This window comes from Malassezia restricta, chromosome II (assembly GCF_003290485.1).
Source record: "Malassezia restricta chromosome II, complete sequence".
NCBI lineage: Eukaryota > Fungi > Basidiomycota > Malasseziomycetes > Malasseziales > Malasseziaceae > Malassezia > Malassezia restricta.
The window spans coordinates 340,335-355,703 of record NC_040194.1 but is presented as its reverse complement, the minus strand read 5'-3'; the positions used below and the strand labels follow the sequence as shown (position 1 = coordinate 355,703).

At 55.0% G+C, this 15,369-nt stretch overlaps 11 protein-coding genes across 11 annotated transcripts; 3 read left to right on the top strand and 8 right to left on the bottom strand.

Moving 5' to 3' along the window:
• Window positions 1-45: 45 nt before the first annotated feature.
• MRET_1062 (thiamine-phosphate diphosphorylase/hydroxyethylthiazole kinase) lies at window positions 46-1,722 on the bottom strand (the record flags this gene model as incomplete). Its single annotated transcript, XM_027627689.1, has 1 exon — window positions 46-1,722. One exon carries the CDS (start codon window positions 1,720-1,722, stop codon window positions 46-48), a length of 1,677 nt encoding a protein of 558 aa, XP_027483339.1.
• A 115-nt stretch (window positions 1,723-1,837) lies between these two features.
• On the top strand, window positions 1,838-2,501 carry MRET_1061 (small subunit ribosomal protein S18; the record flags this gene model as incomplete). The annotated part of the gene is made up of 2 exons (XM_027627688.1): window positions 1,838-2,122; window positions 2,157-2,501. The coding sequence occupies 2 exons, from the start codon at window positions 1,838-1,840 to the stop codon at window positions 2,499-2,501; spliced, it is 630 nt and encodes a 209-aa protein (XP_027483338.1).
• Window positions 2,502-2,535: 34 nt separating this feature from the next.
• On the bottom strand, window positions 2,536-3,186 carry MRET_1060 (RNA polymerase Rpb4; the record flags this gene model as incomplete). The annotated part of the gene is made up of 1 exon (XM_027627687.1): window positions 2,536-3,186. The coding sequence occupies one exon, from the start codon at window positions 3,184-3,186 to the stop codon at window positions 2,536-2,538; it is 651 nt and encodes a 216-aa protein (XP_027483337.1).
• Window positions 3,187-3,371: 185 nt separating this feature from the next.
• On the top strand, window positions 3,372-5,099 carry MRET_1059 (Anion exchange family protein; the record flags this gene model as incomplete). The annotated part of the gene is made up of 1 exon (XM_027627686.1): window positions 3,372-5,099. The coding sequence occupies one exon, from the start codon at window positions 3,372-3,374 to the stop codon at window positions 5,097-5,099; it is 1,728 nt and encodes a 575-aa protein (XP_027483970.1).
• Window positions 5,100-5,106: 7 nt separating this feature from the next.
• MRET_1058 (Gly-Xaa carboxypeptidase) lies at window positions 5,107-7,026 on the bottom strand (the record flags this gene model as incomplete). Its single annotated transcript, XM_027627685.1, has 1 exon — window positions 5,107-7,026. The coding sequence occupies one exon, from the start codon at window positions 7,024-7,026 to the stop codon at window positions 5,107-5,109; it is 1,920 nt and encodes a 639-aa protein (XP_027483971.1).
• Window positions 7,027-7,159: 133 nt separating this feature from the next.
• MRET_1057 (uncharacterized protein) lies at window positions 7,160-10,627 on the bottom strand (the record flags this gene model as incomplete). The annotated part of the gene is made up of 1 exon (XM_027627684.1): window positions 7,160-10,627. One exon carries the CDS (start codon window positions 10,625-10,627, stop codon window positions 7,160-7,162), a length of 3,468 nt encoding a protein of 1,155 aa, XP_027483966.1.
• Window positions 10,628-10,927: 300 nt separating this feature from the next.
• On the bottom strand, window positions 10,928-11,697 carry MRET_1056 (uncharacterized protein; the record flags this gene model as incomplete). Its single annotated transcript, XM_027627683.1, has 2 exons — window positions 10,928-11,514; window positions 11,547-11,697. 2 exons carry the CDS (start codon window positions 11,695-11,697, stop codon window positions 10,928-10,930), a joined length of 738 nt encoding a protein of 245 aa, XP_027483967.1.
• A 42-nt stretch (window positions 11,698-11,739) lies between these two features.
• On the top strand, window positions 11,740-12,507 carry MRET_1055 (uncharacterized protein; the record flags this gene model as incomplete). Its single annotated transcript, XM_027627682.1, has 4 exons — window positions 11,740-12,018; window positions 12,042-12,230; window positions 12,254-12,270; window positions 12,297-12,507. The coding sequence occupies 4 exons, from the start codon at window positions 11,740-11,742 to the stop codon at window positions 12,505-12,507; spliced, it is 696 nt and encodes a 231-aa protein (XP_027483964.1).
• On the bottom strand, window positions 12,508-13,845 carry MRET_1054 (protein pelota; the record flags this gene model as incomplete). The annotated part of the gene is made up of 1 exon (XM_027627681.1): window positions 12,508-13,845. The coding sequence occupies one exon, from the start codon at window positions 13,843-13,845 to the stop codon at window positions 12,508-12,510; it is 1,338 nt and encodes a 445-aa protein (XP_027483965.1).
• Window positions 13,846-13,997: 152 nt separating this feature from the next.
• On the bottom strand, window positions 13,998-14,348 carry MRET_1053 (NADH dehydrogenase (ubiquinone) 1 alpha subcomplex subunit 2; the record flags this gene model as incomplete). The annotated part of the gene is made up of 3 exons (XM_027627680.1): window positions 13,998-14,080; window positions 14,108-14,214; window positions 14,257-14,348. 3 exons carry the CDS (start codon window positions 14,346-14,348, stop codon window positions 13,998-14,000), a joined length of 282 nt encoding a protein of 93 aa, XP_027483968.1.
• An 87-nt stretch (window positions 14,349-14,435) lies between these two features.
• MRET_1052 (anticodon-binding domain protein) lies at window positions 14,436-15,280 on the bottom strand (the record flags this gene model as incomplete). Its single annotated transcript, XM_027627679.1, has 4 exons — window positions 14,436-14,498; window positions 14,534-14,686; window positions 14,713-14,767; window positions 14,793-15,280. The coding sequence occupies 4 exons, from the start codon at window positions 15,278-15,280 to the stop codon at window positions 14,436-14,438; spliced, it is 759 nt and encodes a 252-aa protein (XP_027483969.1).
• Window positions 15,281-15,369: the final 89 nt, after the last annotated feature.

Below are 15,369 nucleotides of genomic sequence, written 5' to 3'. Positions count from 1 at the left end.
TAGCGACAAGTTACGAAGGGAGCGGTGGGTCGCGTTGCGTAATTCCTAGGAAACAGGAGACAAGGTCACACGCTCCACATACGAAGGCAAACAAGTAGGATCAAACCCAGCCACCTCATCCAAGAGAGCAGGAATAAAAGACCCAGGGCCGTGCACCGTTGGGCGCTCGGCAGCATGCTCAGATGCAATGGTGAAGGTTAGCAGAGCAGCCAGCGCACCCACAAGCAAGGCACTATGAGTGCGCGGCGGCACGCGGCGCTGTTGAGTCTGGCATCCCAGCTGAACGCCATACTTGACCTGTGCAGCCGCCAAGCCAGCCGCTACCATGCACCCAAGAGAGCATCCCGTAGCGGTCACGCATCCAAGCATTTCAGACCCACATCGCGACTCAATGACGCACTCGCCATCGGTGAGATAGTCGACCTCACCGGTGAGTAAAACAAAGGCACCTTCTTGACGAGCTAGACGACGTACGAGTGCAGGAGCTGAGCGAAGCTCTCCCACACTATCCACGCCCTGAGCCTTAGCGTCATTGGAGCCACACAAAGCTGCTATCTCAGCCGCATTTCCTTTGATGAGTGTGACTTGCGTTTCGTTGAGAATGCTGTGCACAGTAGCAAGGCGGTATGACGTAGCGCCCGCGCCCACGGGATCCAAAACGACTGGTTTGCCTCTTTCATTCGCGGCAGGGCCAGCCACGCTCATACCACGACGCGCCTCAGACGAAATACTGCCGAGATTTAGCAGCAATGAGCCTTGTGCATAGCTGAGCGCTTCAGCTTCCTGTGCTTCGTGACTCATAATGGGACTGGCCGAAAACGCCAGGGTAATATTCGCACTAAAGTTCGACGAAACATGCGAGGTGATAGATTGCACAAGGGGCCTGGGCAAAGTTACGCGTGAGGTATCGTGCTTGCGTGTATTACAGTCGTACCGTGCATGGTGAGCCGTCAGAAGCTCTCGTGACTGTTGTACAAGTTCTTTGGGTTGAGCACTGCTAGAAAAGATGCTTTCATGCTCTCGGCGAGCACTCGTAACAATATCGTGAAGTTCTTTGGCAGCAGCATCAGGATCTTGACGAGATACGATGGCTGAGATGACAGCAATACCATCTGCCATTGCATGCTCCGTGGACGAGCCCAGCAGAGATCTACGTGCTGTGCGCGCGTTCAGGCTGCCAATGAGCACACTAGGAAGCGATGTGTGCTTACCGGGAGGCGTGGATGCCGACTCGCGTCGAAGGCTGGCCACGATATCCCGTGCACCGCATAGCATGAGTGCATCATCATCTTTGACACCGTCTTTAGACTTGGTCGGCCAGCATGGACCGATGCCCACATAGTTCACATCACTGTTCAGCGCTGCCTGCGCTTCTTCCACAGTGTGCACGGACAAGCCTATAATGCGGTTGGGTCCTAGACGTCTGCGTGCACACTCGATCTTCTCGTCATCCTGCCCAATATGCAGTCCCACACGCTCAGGAAGATGCTCGGCCACATCGATGCTATCATTGATGATCATGCGCACATGGTACTTATCACAGATGGTGAGGGACGCACGCGCAATATCGAGAAATTCCTGGAAAGAGGCACTTTTCTCGCGAATTTGCACGATAGGTACATGACCATCCCTGATAGACTCCTCCAAACTCACGAAATAGTCTTTGCCTGGTGGCAAGAGTTCACGACCTGTGACAAGGTACACAGAGAGATCCAGCGTCATGGCGGCGAACGAGCCAACTTGGACCATCCGCACACAGCCGACCCTGGTTGTCACGTGATTTTACTCTTCCTCGATCACGACCAGCCAGGGAATCTCGCTCAGGACCCAAGCCAGCATGCTTGTGACGCGCGGATTCTTGGGACTTGTGTCCAGCCTGCGAGTGCCAGCCAAAGGGCCTGTGATGCCTATTTGGAGCTCACTTAGGATGTTATCGAATGTCCCAGAAAACGAGGCGGACGATCAATCTTCCCAGAAAAAGCTGGACCAGCTCGCTGATTTTCTCGAGAGCCGTCCCCAAAAGGCCTCTCAGCATTCACGAGGCCATCGCCAGAAAGAGCAGCGATCCCACTTGGGTGATGCTCGCTTGAATTTGCCAAACAAGGTGTTCCAGAATGGTCACGTACGTATGAAGCGATGAGATTCTGACCCTGCAGTACTATGACCCACAAACGTTAAACCCAACTAACATGAGCTCCATACCCCCACGAGTACGAACCCCGCTGCTGGGACCATCTAAGCGGGAAGCCATGAAGAATGACCCATTTTATTTACTCGGTATTAACCCTGCTAAGCCATCGCTGGCTGACGATACCTACAAGAACGGTGCTATCTTGTCGCAGTTCACTACGGAAATGGGCCGGATTCAATCGCGCAATGTCTCTGGGCTCACATGCAAGAGTCAGCGCCAGATCGGCAAGGCTATTCGTCGTGCACGCGCTCTTGGTATCCTGCCTGTCTTGAGCCGCGGTCATGGTCGCGGCGGTGCTGGTTGGAGATAGGGCATCTATGTATACAAAAGTAGGTAAACAGTTTCTAATCATCCGCGTCATATCCGCCGCCTGCGTCGTGGTCCATATTCGCGCCAGGCTCTTCGTGTTCAAAATGCTCCTCAGGAAAAGCGTCTTCTTCATCCATGTCAGCATCAGGCATGTCGGTTGCTTGGGTCATCGAGTTGTCTTGCATCATAGGAGGCGGGTGTTCCATGGGCATAGTGTGTGGATCGGTATTGGATGCATCGGGAATAGGCAAGTGCGCCGTCACACACTGGATAATGTCGTTTATTTGATCATCGTTCATGCGCTGTCCCAACTCTTCCACCAGCGTATGTAGTTCCACGACGCTGGAGGGCGCATGGTTCACGAGCTGTAAGCGTTCCGTCTTGGTCAGGCCTGGCTCATCAGCCAGGATGCGCTCATCTGGGATAACATAGCCGCGCTTGTGCAAGTCATCTAGAAACGCACGAATGTGCTCAGCTGTTTGCAAGGAGCATGCCCGAAACGACTGCGAGAGAGAAGTTATGGCTTCAAATTGCATAGTGCGAAAATTGGAGGCGATATCGGTATCAGATACTTGCTGCTCTTTACGAGTCCGTGCTTCATTCCGTTGCTCCGCCTCACTATCACGGAGCAGCTGCAGCACTTCAAAGTCGGACAGGAGGGCTGCCCGAACTTTTATCACGCGCATCAAGACCAGGAGGAAAAAAGCATGCTGCGCCTACGTAATATATTTTTGCGGCGCCATAAATAAGCGTGCATGTGGTTCCATTCTCTGCGCTGCCCATCGATTCAGATTGTGGCTCCGGGTGCCGTCCTCCGCCCTGCATCACACAGTGACATGCAAAGCGAAGTGAGGGTAAACCTGTTTGTCTAATGCCAAGCAAGCAGTCTACAAGGGGCGAAGTCCCATGGTCACAACGATCGTGGTTCTACGAACTGCGACCATTTCGCGGCATGTGGTCTGATCTGTGTCGACGGGCCCCGTATTATGCATCGGACTGGACAGATGCGCTACATCCCTCAAACCTATTCACGGTAGCCACAAGTGTCGTGCGCATCTTTTTCATCAATCTCATGCCTGCATTGGCTTACGTTTTGGACATGTATGAACGGACAGAGCACAGCTATGGCGTCAACGAAGTTATTTTAGCGTCCGCGTTGGCGGCTATTGTATTCTCTCTGTTTGGTGTGCAACCTCTTACGTTCGTGGGAGTAACAGGCCTGACGGATCTCATGAACTATACCATATACGACATCTTTCATGATCATTACGGCTTTGATCAAATCAAATATCTCCGTCTACAGGCTTGGGTACTCATCTGGGCGGCCGGTTTTCATTTTGCGGTGGCCATCTTCAATCTATGTGACTTTACGCGGTTTATTACGGAAATGACGTCGGATACATTTGGACTGTATGTCGGCGTGATTTATGTGGAAAAGGGTATTGAGCTGTTGATATCGGAATTTTCCTTGCCAGGTCATGACAATGCTACGGGCTGGCTGTCTGTCACAATCGCTGTGCTATTCTGCGTGTCTGTGTACTTTATAACGCAAGTCCACTCGTCTGCGTACCTACCTTTTCGGCTTCGACGCCTTGTGGGCTCGTTGGCTTTGACGGCGGGCTGCATCTTTTGGACCGGTTTCTCCCACTTTCCTAAAACATCTCTAAAGGAAGTGCCCATATCTCATTTACCTATTACACGCAGCTTTTTTCCCACATTGGACCGCGGATGGATTGTAGACTTTTGGCACATCGAGGTTCGATGGGTGTTTATCGCGGCGCCACTTGGGTTGATGATCATGCTTCTCTTCTACTTTGATCACAATGTGTCGAGCGTTATGGCACAGGCACGTAAATTTCCGATCCAAAAGCCGGCTGGCTTTCACTGGGACTTTTTCTTGCTTGGCATTACGACGCTGGTATCAGGCCTAATGGGCCTGCCAGTGCCAAATGGCCTCGTTCCGCAGGCGCCTGATCACACTGACTCGCTGTCGGTGTATGAGCAAATGCAGGCGCCAGAGGATCACGAAATGGCGCAGGCCATGGCACCGGAACCCATGCACCACGTCAGTGAGAATGCATCCATCCTGCATGTAACGCATTTCCCACGCGTGCGTACGGTCCGCGTAGTTGAGCAGCGACTCAGTCACCTGGTGATTGGACTCCTGACATTGGGGGCCATGTCGCGACCGATCCTTGTGGCCTTAGGCACGATGCCGCGTGCCGTATTTGCGGGTGTGTTTCTGTTGGTCGGCTGGGCGTCGATCGAAGCGAATCCGATTGTCACACGCACTTTGTCGATGCTACGTGATCAGAGCGCATTGGCGCCATCTAAGCGCTTGCGGGTCAGACGCACAACATTGACTGTATTCGTTGGTATACAGTGGCTCTTTTTTGGACTGACCATGGCTATATCGCAAACCATTGCGGCGATCGGCTTTCCTATCATAATCGTGCTCATGATTCCCTGTCGCCAATACCTGGTGCCCGTGCTCGTACCAGCAAGAGAACTCACTCTGCTCGATGCACCCACGGCCGATTCGCCGGCTGTGATGGTATCCATCGGACCAGAGAAAAAAGAGACTGTGGTGCCCTTATAGTGACCCTTTATACCCTTTCAATCGGCTCGTGATTCGCGGCGACCAGCATATTGGCGTAAAATTGGGTTGCCTTGACAATCGAGTCAATCGACGCATGTTCGTTCACCGTGTGAATGTGAAGGTATGGCGACATACCCGTGAGATCGGGATGCAGTGTCATGGCACCAAACCGGAAAATATTGCTCGTGAGGTTGTGATACCAGCGCGTGTCTGTGTTGGCGAACATGATGGAGGGCGAGACACGCACAGGATCCTTGTATTGGCCCATGTTGTGCTTAGGGACGTGATCGTCGTCCAAAGAGCGCAGCTCATGGCGTGGCTCATCTGTGTGCCATGTTTCACGGATCACGCCAGAGAGCAGTCGCCATGCATCTGCATTCGAGCCCTCAAAGGGAGACGGCTCGTGTGAATCGTACAGCAGACCCGACTTTTCAATTTGGACGTTGGCTGTCGTAGCGTTTGTTGGTGGGACGAGGACGTCATCATCCATCGACAAGGCCAATCGGTACTGCTCGGCCAAAGGCACAAGAAGGTCCTTGTAATGCTGCACAACAGTGCTGACCTTGGCGTAAGGAGCAATACGGTGGTTCACATAAGCAAAAACCGACTCAGGCAAAGCATTGACCTTGATACCTCCGCGCACAATATCAATGGCCTGCGTCGTCTTAAGGAGCTGACGCGAGGCATAGTCGAGTGCCTGCATCAGCTGCGTCCGTGCTTCGTCGAGGCGCGCCTCTTTTAGGTGCAGCCGGTTCATCCTGGGCCACATGTGGTGCATGCACGATGTGGTGCCCTTGTCCGACAACGCGCGCTCCGCCTGCTCGACCTTGAGAAGCGCCTGACGAAGCTCATAAGGCATATACGGGCCATCGCGGACGCACTGCAGCTGCCGGATGGATGCACTGGACTCGTCGCCCAGAACGTCGGGGAACGGATGGGCTTCCAGTTTGGCAATGATCAGCGACATGATGCCAATGGACGTGTGAGGCGGCGGCATGGACGAATGTCCACCACGAGATGTAATGGTGATTTTCATGTTCATAGCGCCACGCTCAGCCACAGCTGGCACGGCGATAGGAACACCATAGCTACCTGGGTCGGCTGAGGACAAAAGCGGTGTGCCTTCGTCCACAATCATGCCGATACCACCACGTCCGAATCGCTTCTCAAGCTCGGCAGAGAGATGCTGAGCACCATGTTTACCGTCAGACTCTTCGTCGTGCCCAATGCTCAGAATGATGGTCCGCTTGGGCTTGAAGTCAGACTTGACCAGCGTCTCGACGGCCGAGATCGTCGAGACAAGCCAGAGTTTGCAGTCAACGGAGCCACGGCCCCAAACGGTCTGATTCTCGATATCAATGTGGCCAGAGAAGGGTGGGTGAATCCACTGATCCAGCGTCTCGTTCGCCACAGGCACAACGTCTTGGTGCGACATGAGAACAATAGGCTTGAGCGTTGGGTCGGAGCCTGGCCAAGTGTATAAGAGCCCATGCTTGTTCACAAGCTCGCGCCTTACCGGTGAGGCTGTATCGTGCATGTGGGGGAATGACGTCTGGATCCAGTCGGCAAATGGCGAGAAGATCGAGTCCCAATACTCAGCCCAGTCATCCGTGTCAGGTATGTTGTCACCCACAGTCGTGTCGATTTGCACGGCTTCGCTGAGAAGTTTGGCCGAGTGCAGCACGGAAGGGAATTGAAGCTTTAGCCCTTCGAGGGCCTCCGTGACGTTGTAAGCAGGCTCCTGTGGGCACACGTCTTGCAGCGGTACTGTGTCCATAGCAAGCCGAGTGTCTGCTGCACGATGACCCACCAGAAGCCACATGCACAGCGCAAGTACAGATAACACAGCAAACACCTTGCTAAGAGAGCTAGATGTGCTTGACGGATGCAGACCGAGTGGCACGTTTGGCCCGCTAGCTTTATTCATGGTAGGCAGTAGGTACGGTCCGACTGCGTCGTTCCTCCACATGATATGCTGCACGGACCGCGTACCGACCAAAGAATCCATCGTTTCATGTTCCGTCAACATATCATCCTACATCTATTTATCACACATAAGGTTATATAGTAAAAGGCTGAGGTGCATGAGGCACAGCCGTCGTGAGCTCAAAGTCCAACTTCCATATGGGCGTGGGCACAGGAATCCGTGTGAGGGGATTGTGCTTCACAAGCCGCATACGTCCGGGAGAAAGGGGGGAGGGAGAGTCGTCACCTGGACTCCGAGGGATTGGAGTGCATGGTGCCGGAATAGCAGGAGCCAGCAGCGAGTTCCTGTTCGGAGCGCATGGCAACATGTCATCGTCCACAAGCTGTGTGGCGTCGAAAGACTGGATCTCGGGCACAGGTGCGTTCGTAGCGCTGCCGTCCGAGTATGATTCGGACGTCCATGAGGACGACGCCCACTCAGAGAGCGTTTGCGACACGGATGGAACTGGTTTTCTGTTGACATCGTCCATAGGCGATGTGGTTTTCACAGGCTGAGGCCGCCTTTTGGGGGTTTGCCACGGCTCATCGAGCGATGGCGCACAAGTGCCGTCATCTTGATCAGGCCGTGGGTATTCCCATGCTGGCAGAAGCTTACTCGTATCCACAGGAGGCATGTCCAGGGCATAGTCAGGCACGGGCAATGGCGTTATCGTATCTGTGGCCACGTCAAAGATACCAAAAAAGTCTTCGATCTCGTTTTGGCGCATGCGACGCGCACCACGCCGCGCATACTTGTTGCGATGGCTTTTACCTGAAGCCTTGTACAGCTGCATGTCTCGATTTGCCTCAAACACGGCCTGCTCGAAGCTCCATTCGGGAATAAACTCGGGGCGTGGCGTCGATGGACTGGACACGAGATCGTCTGGCTGCTCCGCGTCAGAAACGTCCTCCTCGTCCACCCAGGCGCTGTCGTCCATGACGCCGCCTTCCAGATCAATGTACGCATCAGGGATGTGGCCCTGCAGATAGGCATCAGCAGCCTCGCCCTCGGCGTCGACCGTATGACTCGTATCGACGTCAGGCCAGGCGGGCTGGCTCGTGGTAGACGATGACGTCATCCCCGAGAGCGGCGCATAGGGATCCATTGTCAAAGAAAACATGCCAGATGCTCGCTTGGAGTCTGTATGGAATAGATCTGCTGAGTCTTTGGGTGTTTCTGGCTCATGCGCATGAGGTTGGCTCGTTGCTAAACCCAAACTCTCGTCTGAATACTCACGGTCATGAGAAGAGAACACCTCAGCTGAGCGTAGTGAGGCAGCCTCATGGGGAGGGGACGAGAAGCCCAAGCCAATCGGGGCGCTGTCGTCTTGTGCAGTACCAGGAAATAGAATATCAGCTGCGGTGTCCTGCGCATCGGTACCCGACGTCTTATCCACCGTGGCAAACGGCTCGAGTGCCTCCGTTTCAGCGGGTGTGGGTGTCGGCATGTCAAGCACCAAGGAACGCATGGTCGGCTGGGCATCATCGCTAGCACGCGATTTGCTTTGAGCGTCACGCAGCTGATCCCGCGTCAACGCATGATTCGATTCCTCGAGGCGCAGAGCTGAGTACAGCGCCAGGATTTGCTCGCGCATGTCCGTCAAGAGCTTGACCGTTTCGGGCGCCAAGTCAGGAGCGTCTGAGTTTGGCGCATGCTTGGAAAGCTGTCGAGTGACTCGCTGCGTCCACAGACCTAGTTCATCCTCTGACGGCAGCTCGGGCAGCTCGGGCAAGGCTTCTAGCAATGACATGGAGCCGGATGCACTGGGGGACGCTTGACTTTCATCAGAGTATACAGATGTGTCGGCCTGCAGACGGTGGCTCATGGCCTGCATGCGCTTTGTCGCCACGCGGCGCCACGTCCATTCTTGGTCCAGACGCAATTGCTGCGACTGAATGGTGTGCTCCAAATCACTGCAGCGCGATCGCCAGTCAACAATGTCTTCTTTGTACATATCGCGCTCGCCAGACGTGTCTTCGAGCTGTGTCCCCATGTCATGCACTTGCTTCTGCAACTCGGCAAGCTCTTTCTCCGCTGCATCCTTAGCACCCGTCATGGCCACAAGTTGTGAGCCCATGACCTGCCGTACTTCTTCTAACTCTCGCTGCAAGCTCGTAAGTTCCTGTTGGTGTCGCTCACGCTGCTCATCCATCCGCGCATGAAGAGAGGCCAAAAGATGATCTTCCATGCGGAAGCCACGCTTCCGAGATGTGTGATCTGTCGAGTCGATGCTCGTCGCACCAGGCGAGTCGGATACGTTGGAGTCAGGACTGAACAAGCTCTGTGTCTGATCAGACGTTGCCCACGATGTCGCCGCCGATAACACACCCCGCGAGCTCGAGGGCTGGTGGTGCTTCTGTTCCAAGTCGCTCCACGCACGCGTAGGCGTTGCGAGGTCATTATCGTAGGAGGCCTTGTAGGTGATACTCGATACCCGCCTAGCAGCCTTGTGAGACGCCTGCGTCGAAGGCCGCCTAGCCGTGGAAAGGGAGCTCAGTCGCAAGGGGCGCAGTGGCGATCGTGGAGCTTCAGCCGACGGCACAGCCGTCTCCGGGCCGGAAGGTCGCGGCGTTCGGTCCATTTCATCACGCGGATCTTGACATTCCGGTGTCTCCTTGCGCATAGGTGGCGGTATTGGAACGATAGACTGGCGCTTCGAGGCACCAGACCGTTTGGGCACTTGAAGCTGTGTCGGGGGAGCATCGCCCATAGACAGCCACGATGGGACAATGGAACGGCGTTGGTCGTCGCTGGCCTTGAGCGTGGGCATCATACTGGGCGGACGACGCCCTTCGAGCTTGTCCAAGGCAGTCTCACGATCCTCTCGATCGTCCGATTCCATGCCACGCAGTTCGGCTTTCCAGTCCGTGGGCACAGACGACGGGGCAGGGGGAAGTGGCTTATGTACACTGGACATGCCAAACAAGATGCTCGCTGGCTCCAATGCGGAGAATCGAATCGATCGGCGCGTAGATGCATCCTGGTGCATGGATGTGCGATGCAGGGACTGTCCACTCAACACCTCAAATCCCTGGCCACGGGTAGAGATGCTGAGCTGACGAGAATGACGGCTGCGTCGCCTAGGTCCGTCATGAAATGCGGGATCCAGAGACTGTCGCTGGGTTTCCAAGAGAGACTGTCGTGCCAAGCTCAATCGATGCCCCGCCGACATGGTCGGCAGTCTTGACGAGGACACGGAGCCCTGGCGAGGGTGGCGAGCGTCACCGCCCTCCATGGAACCTGACCAGCAGATTTGGGAGGTACGGCGAGAGAAGGGACCTTCGTCCATGTAGATCGTACTGGGTCGTGACCTGCGGCGCTTCGTCTTGTCCGTGGCCCGCACGGCAGACTCTCGCGCAATGGGTCCTGGGTGGTTGGACGCCATGAAGTATTGTGTCAGTACAGTTGGCGGCGCTTCAGCGTTCCTGACCAGTACCGACGCACGCAGCGTGCGTGAGGCTCGTTTGCCTTGTTCCTGCGCACGACGGCGTTGAAACTGTCGCAAGGCGCGCTTGGCCGAGCGGAGCTGTTCCTGCCGCCCACGCTGTGCTTCTGAATCCATCGATGCTACGTTGCAATGATGTCACAAGCCGCAGGGGCACACACACACACACACTAATGCTGTCAATGCCTTCTGGCCTCCAATAAAGTGAGCCACACTGCTTGTCAACAAGCCCTCACTTGCGTACCAAGGCGTACTTGGGTATGTACAATGGAGTACGTCGATGTTACTATGGGCGAGTGGGATTGGTCTAAATCTTTTTAGTAAAGGATTGGATTGCTGCAGGGCCCTGCGAGACATGCATAACGCGTGACACGATCCAAGCCGCAAGTCGAGCTGAGACGCAAGGGGCCACCCTTGTCACGCTAGGTCGGCGTCGGGGGCCAAGGCATCGAGCGTGTACATTTGACCCCGCCACTGAAGGTGGCCACCGACCCCAGCTTCAAAATCGATGTGGAGCCCTTCCGATAGATGCTGCAGCACCACATGTGACGCCACGAGGCTGTATCGCCCCCATGGCAAGGCTCCTCCGCCCTGCAGCGTGTTCCGTTGCCGGCGCAGAATGGGTTCAGGTGATGGATGATATAGGTATCCTGTGTCAGGGTGTACTCGTAGTGAACCTGGACGAAACGGCACTCGAAAATCTCCGCCCCAAGTCAGTGTGCCTTCGTTGGGTGAGAGATGTCGGTACACGATAGGTGTGTCAACGGCGTGTATAACATTCCATTCGCCCTGGCATTTACTCCACCATGACATGCCTTCCGACTGCAATCGTGTCCAAAGGTGATCCCAGCCGTGCTCCTGCTCCCAAAGGGCCTGCAGCTGAGCTGCATCTTCTGTCCAATGTGGTCCGGCACTGAGCTCAGGAGGTGCCCCTGGTGTCGTCCGCGCAGGATTGCGCTCGATGCGGGCAAAGAAAAAATTGAGAAAGGGTACGGATTTGAAGCCTGCAGCGGCGGTCAGTATGCGGCGTACGCACAGGACGTCAGGTTCTTCGGCACCGTGTCATATAAAAACAATTGACCGTGCACATCGATCCAGTAACGATAGATACGCGGCAAAGTAGGTGTGCGTCTTGTTGCACGCCTTACCGTAGTGTGGAAGGCACGAGACGCTCGAAAACCGAGCATGGCAAACGCACAGACCCAGCAGCTGCCCTCTCCACTTTCTCGATGACCTTTACGGTGCAAAATGTATACTATCTGCGCATATCGGCCACTACGATTCTCACGACGGTCCTGTACCTCGATCAGCGCCATGTGACATGGATGAATGACAATCCCAGCATACTTGAACACGCAGTGCACGATATCATACGGCCTCAGCTCGTGCATCTCCTGCATGATGTCGCTCTTCACGCATCGGACAAAATGCAGACGGCAGAGCAGGAGGCGTTTCGCGTGCTGTACTATTTCCAAGACGCAGAGCGCTCACCAGCTGTACTACTCAAAGTATGTCATGATCGCTGACACAGACACGCACGCTATCCTTTCCTGGCTCGAGCATGTCGATACCTCTCGAGACGACGGACAGCGTACACGCACCCATTGCCCCAAAGAGTCAGCCGACAGATATGGTGCCAGAGAGTGAAGAAGAGCCATTTTCGTCGCAGTATACAGAGGACGACGAAGTAAGTGGCCAAAAGCCGCATGTCCATGTTAGCGTACGTTGCATCTCTAACACCAGTATACAGGATTCCAAGTGTATGTCTCGATGACTCACATAGCAGTTTTTCCAAAGAGTTGGTCCTGGTGATTGAGCCAACAGAAAGTACAGTCGCTCAGAATCCGGCGCTTTTCACGGTCGACGACGATGACGAGAGCAAGAAAGAAAAGAGACAGCTGAACCAATCGGCACGAATTCATTTCGACGCGAATGCGACACAATTCGGGCGCACATCTCGCGAAGCGCCCCTGTTTCGTGGTATGGATGAGAAATAATTAGGTGGCTGCCGCCCGTGCCTCTTCTTCCTCTTCTTCGACAAGGTCAAGATCCAAGGGATAGGTCAGCAGGGCAGCTACACCGCCCAGACCGTTCAGCTGCCGGCCACTTTCGTGCAGGGAACTAAATATGACAACAGAGCCACCAAAGCTCTTGACCTGATCGCACAACTCTAGCCATCGTTTCCGAATCGTCGGGTGGACATTCCGCAAGAAGGCATCAGAAAGCAACAAGGTACCGATAGCGCCACGGTCAGCTGCCATCAAAATTTGGCGCTCACCATACCATGCAAACTGTTCCGACGTAGCAAGCTTTCGAAGGAATTGGTCCATCAATTGATTCTCACGCGTAAATTTGGTGTTCTGCAACTGGGCCGCCACCTCGGGGCTCTTGAGCACCTCCATTAAAGAATGGACGTGCGGCGTCGCGCAATGAACCTTTAAGAGCTTTCGCTTTCCCTCATTACCCATAAGGATCTTGTCAGACCGTTTCGTAGCCTCAGACAGTAAATAGTCATACATATTATCACGCCAGAAACCAGGCGAGGCAAGGAGCACGACACGCATCTCAGGAAGCGAAAGCAGCTTGATAACGGCATCGTATACCTGTGTGTAGAAACGATCAGTAAGTTTCGTTGTGCCTGTCGACTGTTGAGCCACGCCGTAGCCTGCCCCAGCGCGTTTTCTTGGGAGGGAGACCTGAATGCGCTGCTTAATGATGGTCATGGTGTTTGTCAAAAGACACACGATGGCACGACCTTCGCCCAAGATAATGGCGCCGACTTCGGCCGTGCTGCCTGCATTGCCACTCTCCTCCAGGATATCCAAATGATGCTGGTCCCATTGCTCCTTCGTAATCGATACTTTACGATTCAGCTCGATATCCAACGTGTGGAAGGAGCCAGTGCGAACGTGATTATTTTCCACAGCCACGCGTCCTGAGATGTGCAGCGTCGGTTGCCCCTGACTTGCACCGCTTAAAGAGGGCGTGCTACCAGCTTCGCCCAGCACCAGGGAGCTCATGGGCGTCGAGGCTGGCGAGCTTGCATCGCTCTCAGAAAGAGGCTCATTAGATGTAGAGACGGCGCTTGACATACCTGAGCCTGCAGCCATCTCAAAATCAATCTTGGTGACTGACAAGGTGAGCTGGAGGCGCATCCGATGTGATTCAATCGAGCCCGTGCTCGACTCGCTTTGGATTCTTCGAACGGTCGAAGCAGACACGAGATCTTCCGGTTGTATGAGGTTGTACAAGTGATACAGATCCTCATCGCAGTCTGGGATGACAGATACCGTGCCGCTGCCATCGCGCTCCAAAACCTTGCTGAGGATACGCATGGTCGTTTCGGCCACCGCCGGTCACAGTGGAGGAGGAGCCTTGAAGCGACTGCCTCTCTCGGCATTTGTCAGCATGCCCAAGGTCATGGCCCACTATCTAGGCACGGGATCTACAAGAGGCAGCGCGCCGTGCGCTGGTCGGAGGATACGCATCACTTGATCAGATCCTCGAGGGCCTTGATAATCGCGCTAGGCTCGAGGTTGCTGATTTCTGCGTTCTTTTCCGCTCCACGTTCTGCGTGTTACAAGTATGCGTACGTACCCAGACGAACAAACAGACGAGCCGGACCTCCCTGTGCTTCACGCACAAGGAAGGGAATGTAAGGGTTCGACGCCTTGACCTCTTTGTAGTGTTGAGCCACGAACTTACTACGACATGTGTTAGTAACACGCGCACACGCGAGCACGTACCGAGCACCCGAGCTGGATGCACTTGTGGGAGAGAAGTGCATGCGAATCTCTTTGACAGCCGCAGGGAAGGCCTTGGACAGAGTCGATGCCATGGCGTACAGCACTCGGTGGGGAAAAGAGAGGAGGCTAGCATCCCTCGCTAGACAAGACCACTACACCACGTGGGTCCACGTGCACAATTAGGAGGCGCGCTCTACCAACGACGGTCTACGGGCGGCTTGCTGGGCGTGCACAGAATCTAGCTGGCATGGGTAAGACGCGCGTATTGGGTACGTACCACTCGCGTGACGCGTTGCCAAGTACGTGCCTTGTCATTGGCACGCTCGATCTGCGATGAAATGTTGGCGTCTTCATCGTGCAAGAGCTGCTGGAGCTGGTCATCAGGAAGACCAGGCACGTAGGTGGTGGAGATATCATAGGTGGGGCCAGACTGTCACGTTAGTTTTGCGAACGTACGATCACGACTTCATCCAGCACAATTATGTGAGAGTCGTGCCAGCGGCAAGGGAGACTGGGGTGAGTTGTGCAGCACGTACGTTTTGTTCACGGCATCAAACACGACCTGCCCGACATCACTCACATTGGATGGTGCTAATTGGGCAACGCGTTCCTGGCATTTTTTCTTGGCAGCTGCATCACGAGCCTCGATCGCGGCGACCGGCACCGGATGGACGGTCGTGAGAGGTATGGACTGGTCGTCCTGCAACACATCGACTCGCTGGATTTTCGACGCTCGTACCATTTTGAAGCCGGCGAGCGCGCCGCTGTTAGATAATACGCGCGGCGATGTCTCGCATACTGCTGAGGCAGCAGCCCGTCGCATGGACGGGGCCAGCGCACTCGTATGCCCCGTCTCGATCACGACCACATTACTGGCAGCATCGTACGCCCAGAGCCGGCCTACCAGGCTCTCGGTGGGAACCGCATATTCGGGCGCATGAAAGCTAGGGTACGACACAGTCAGCTGCACGATGGCCGACACATTCGACTGCAATGTCTCGTGGATCGCGTCTGTACGAGACATGACCTGAGAGGCGGTGAGGCAACGTCGCTCCACCGCCGTTAGGGGCGCCTCGTACACGTGATACAGGGCCTAGTAGGCCCGCCACGTCA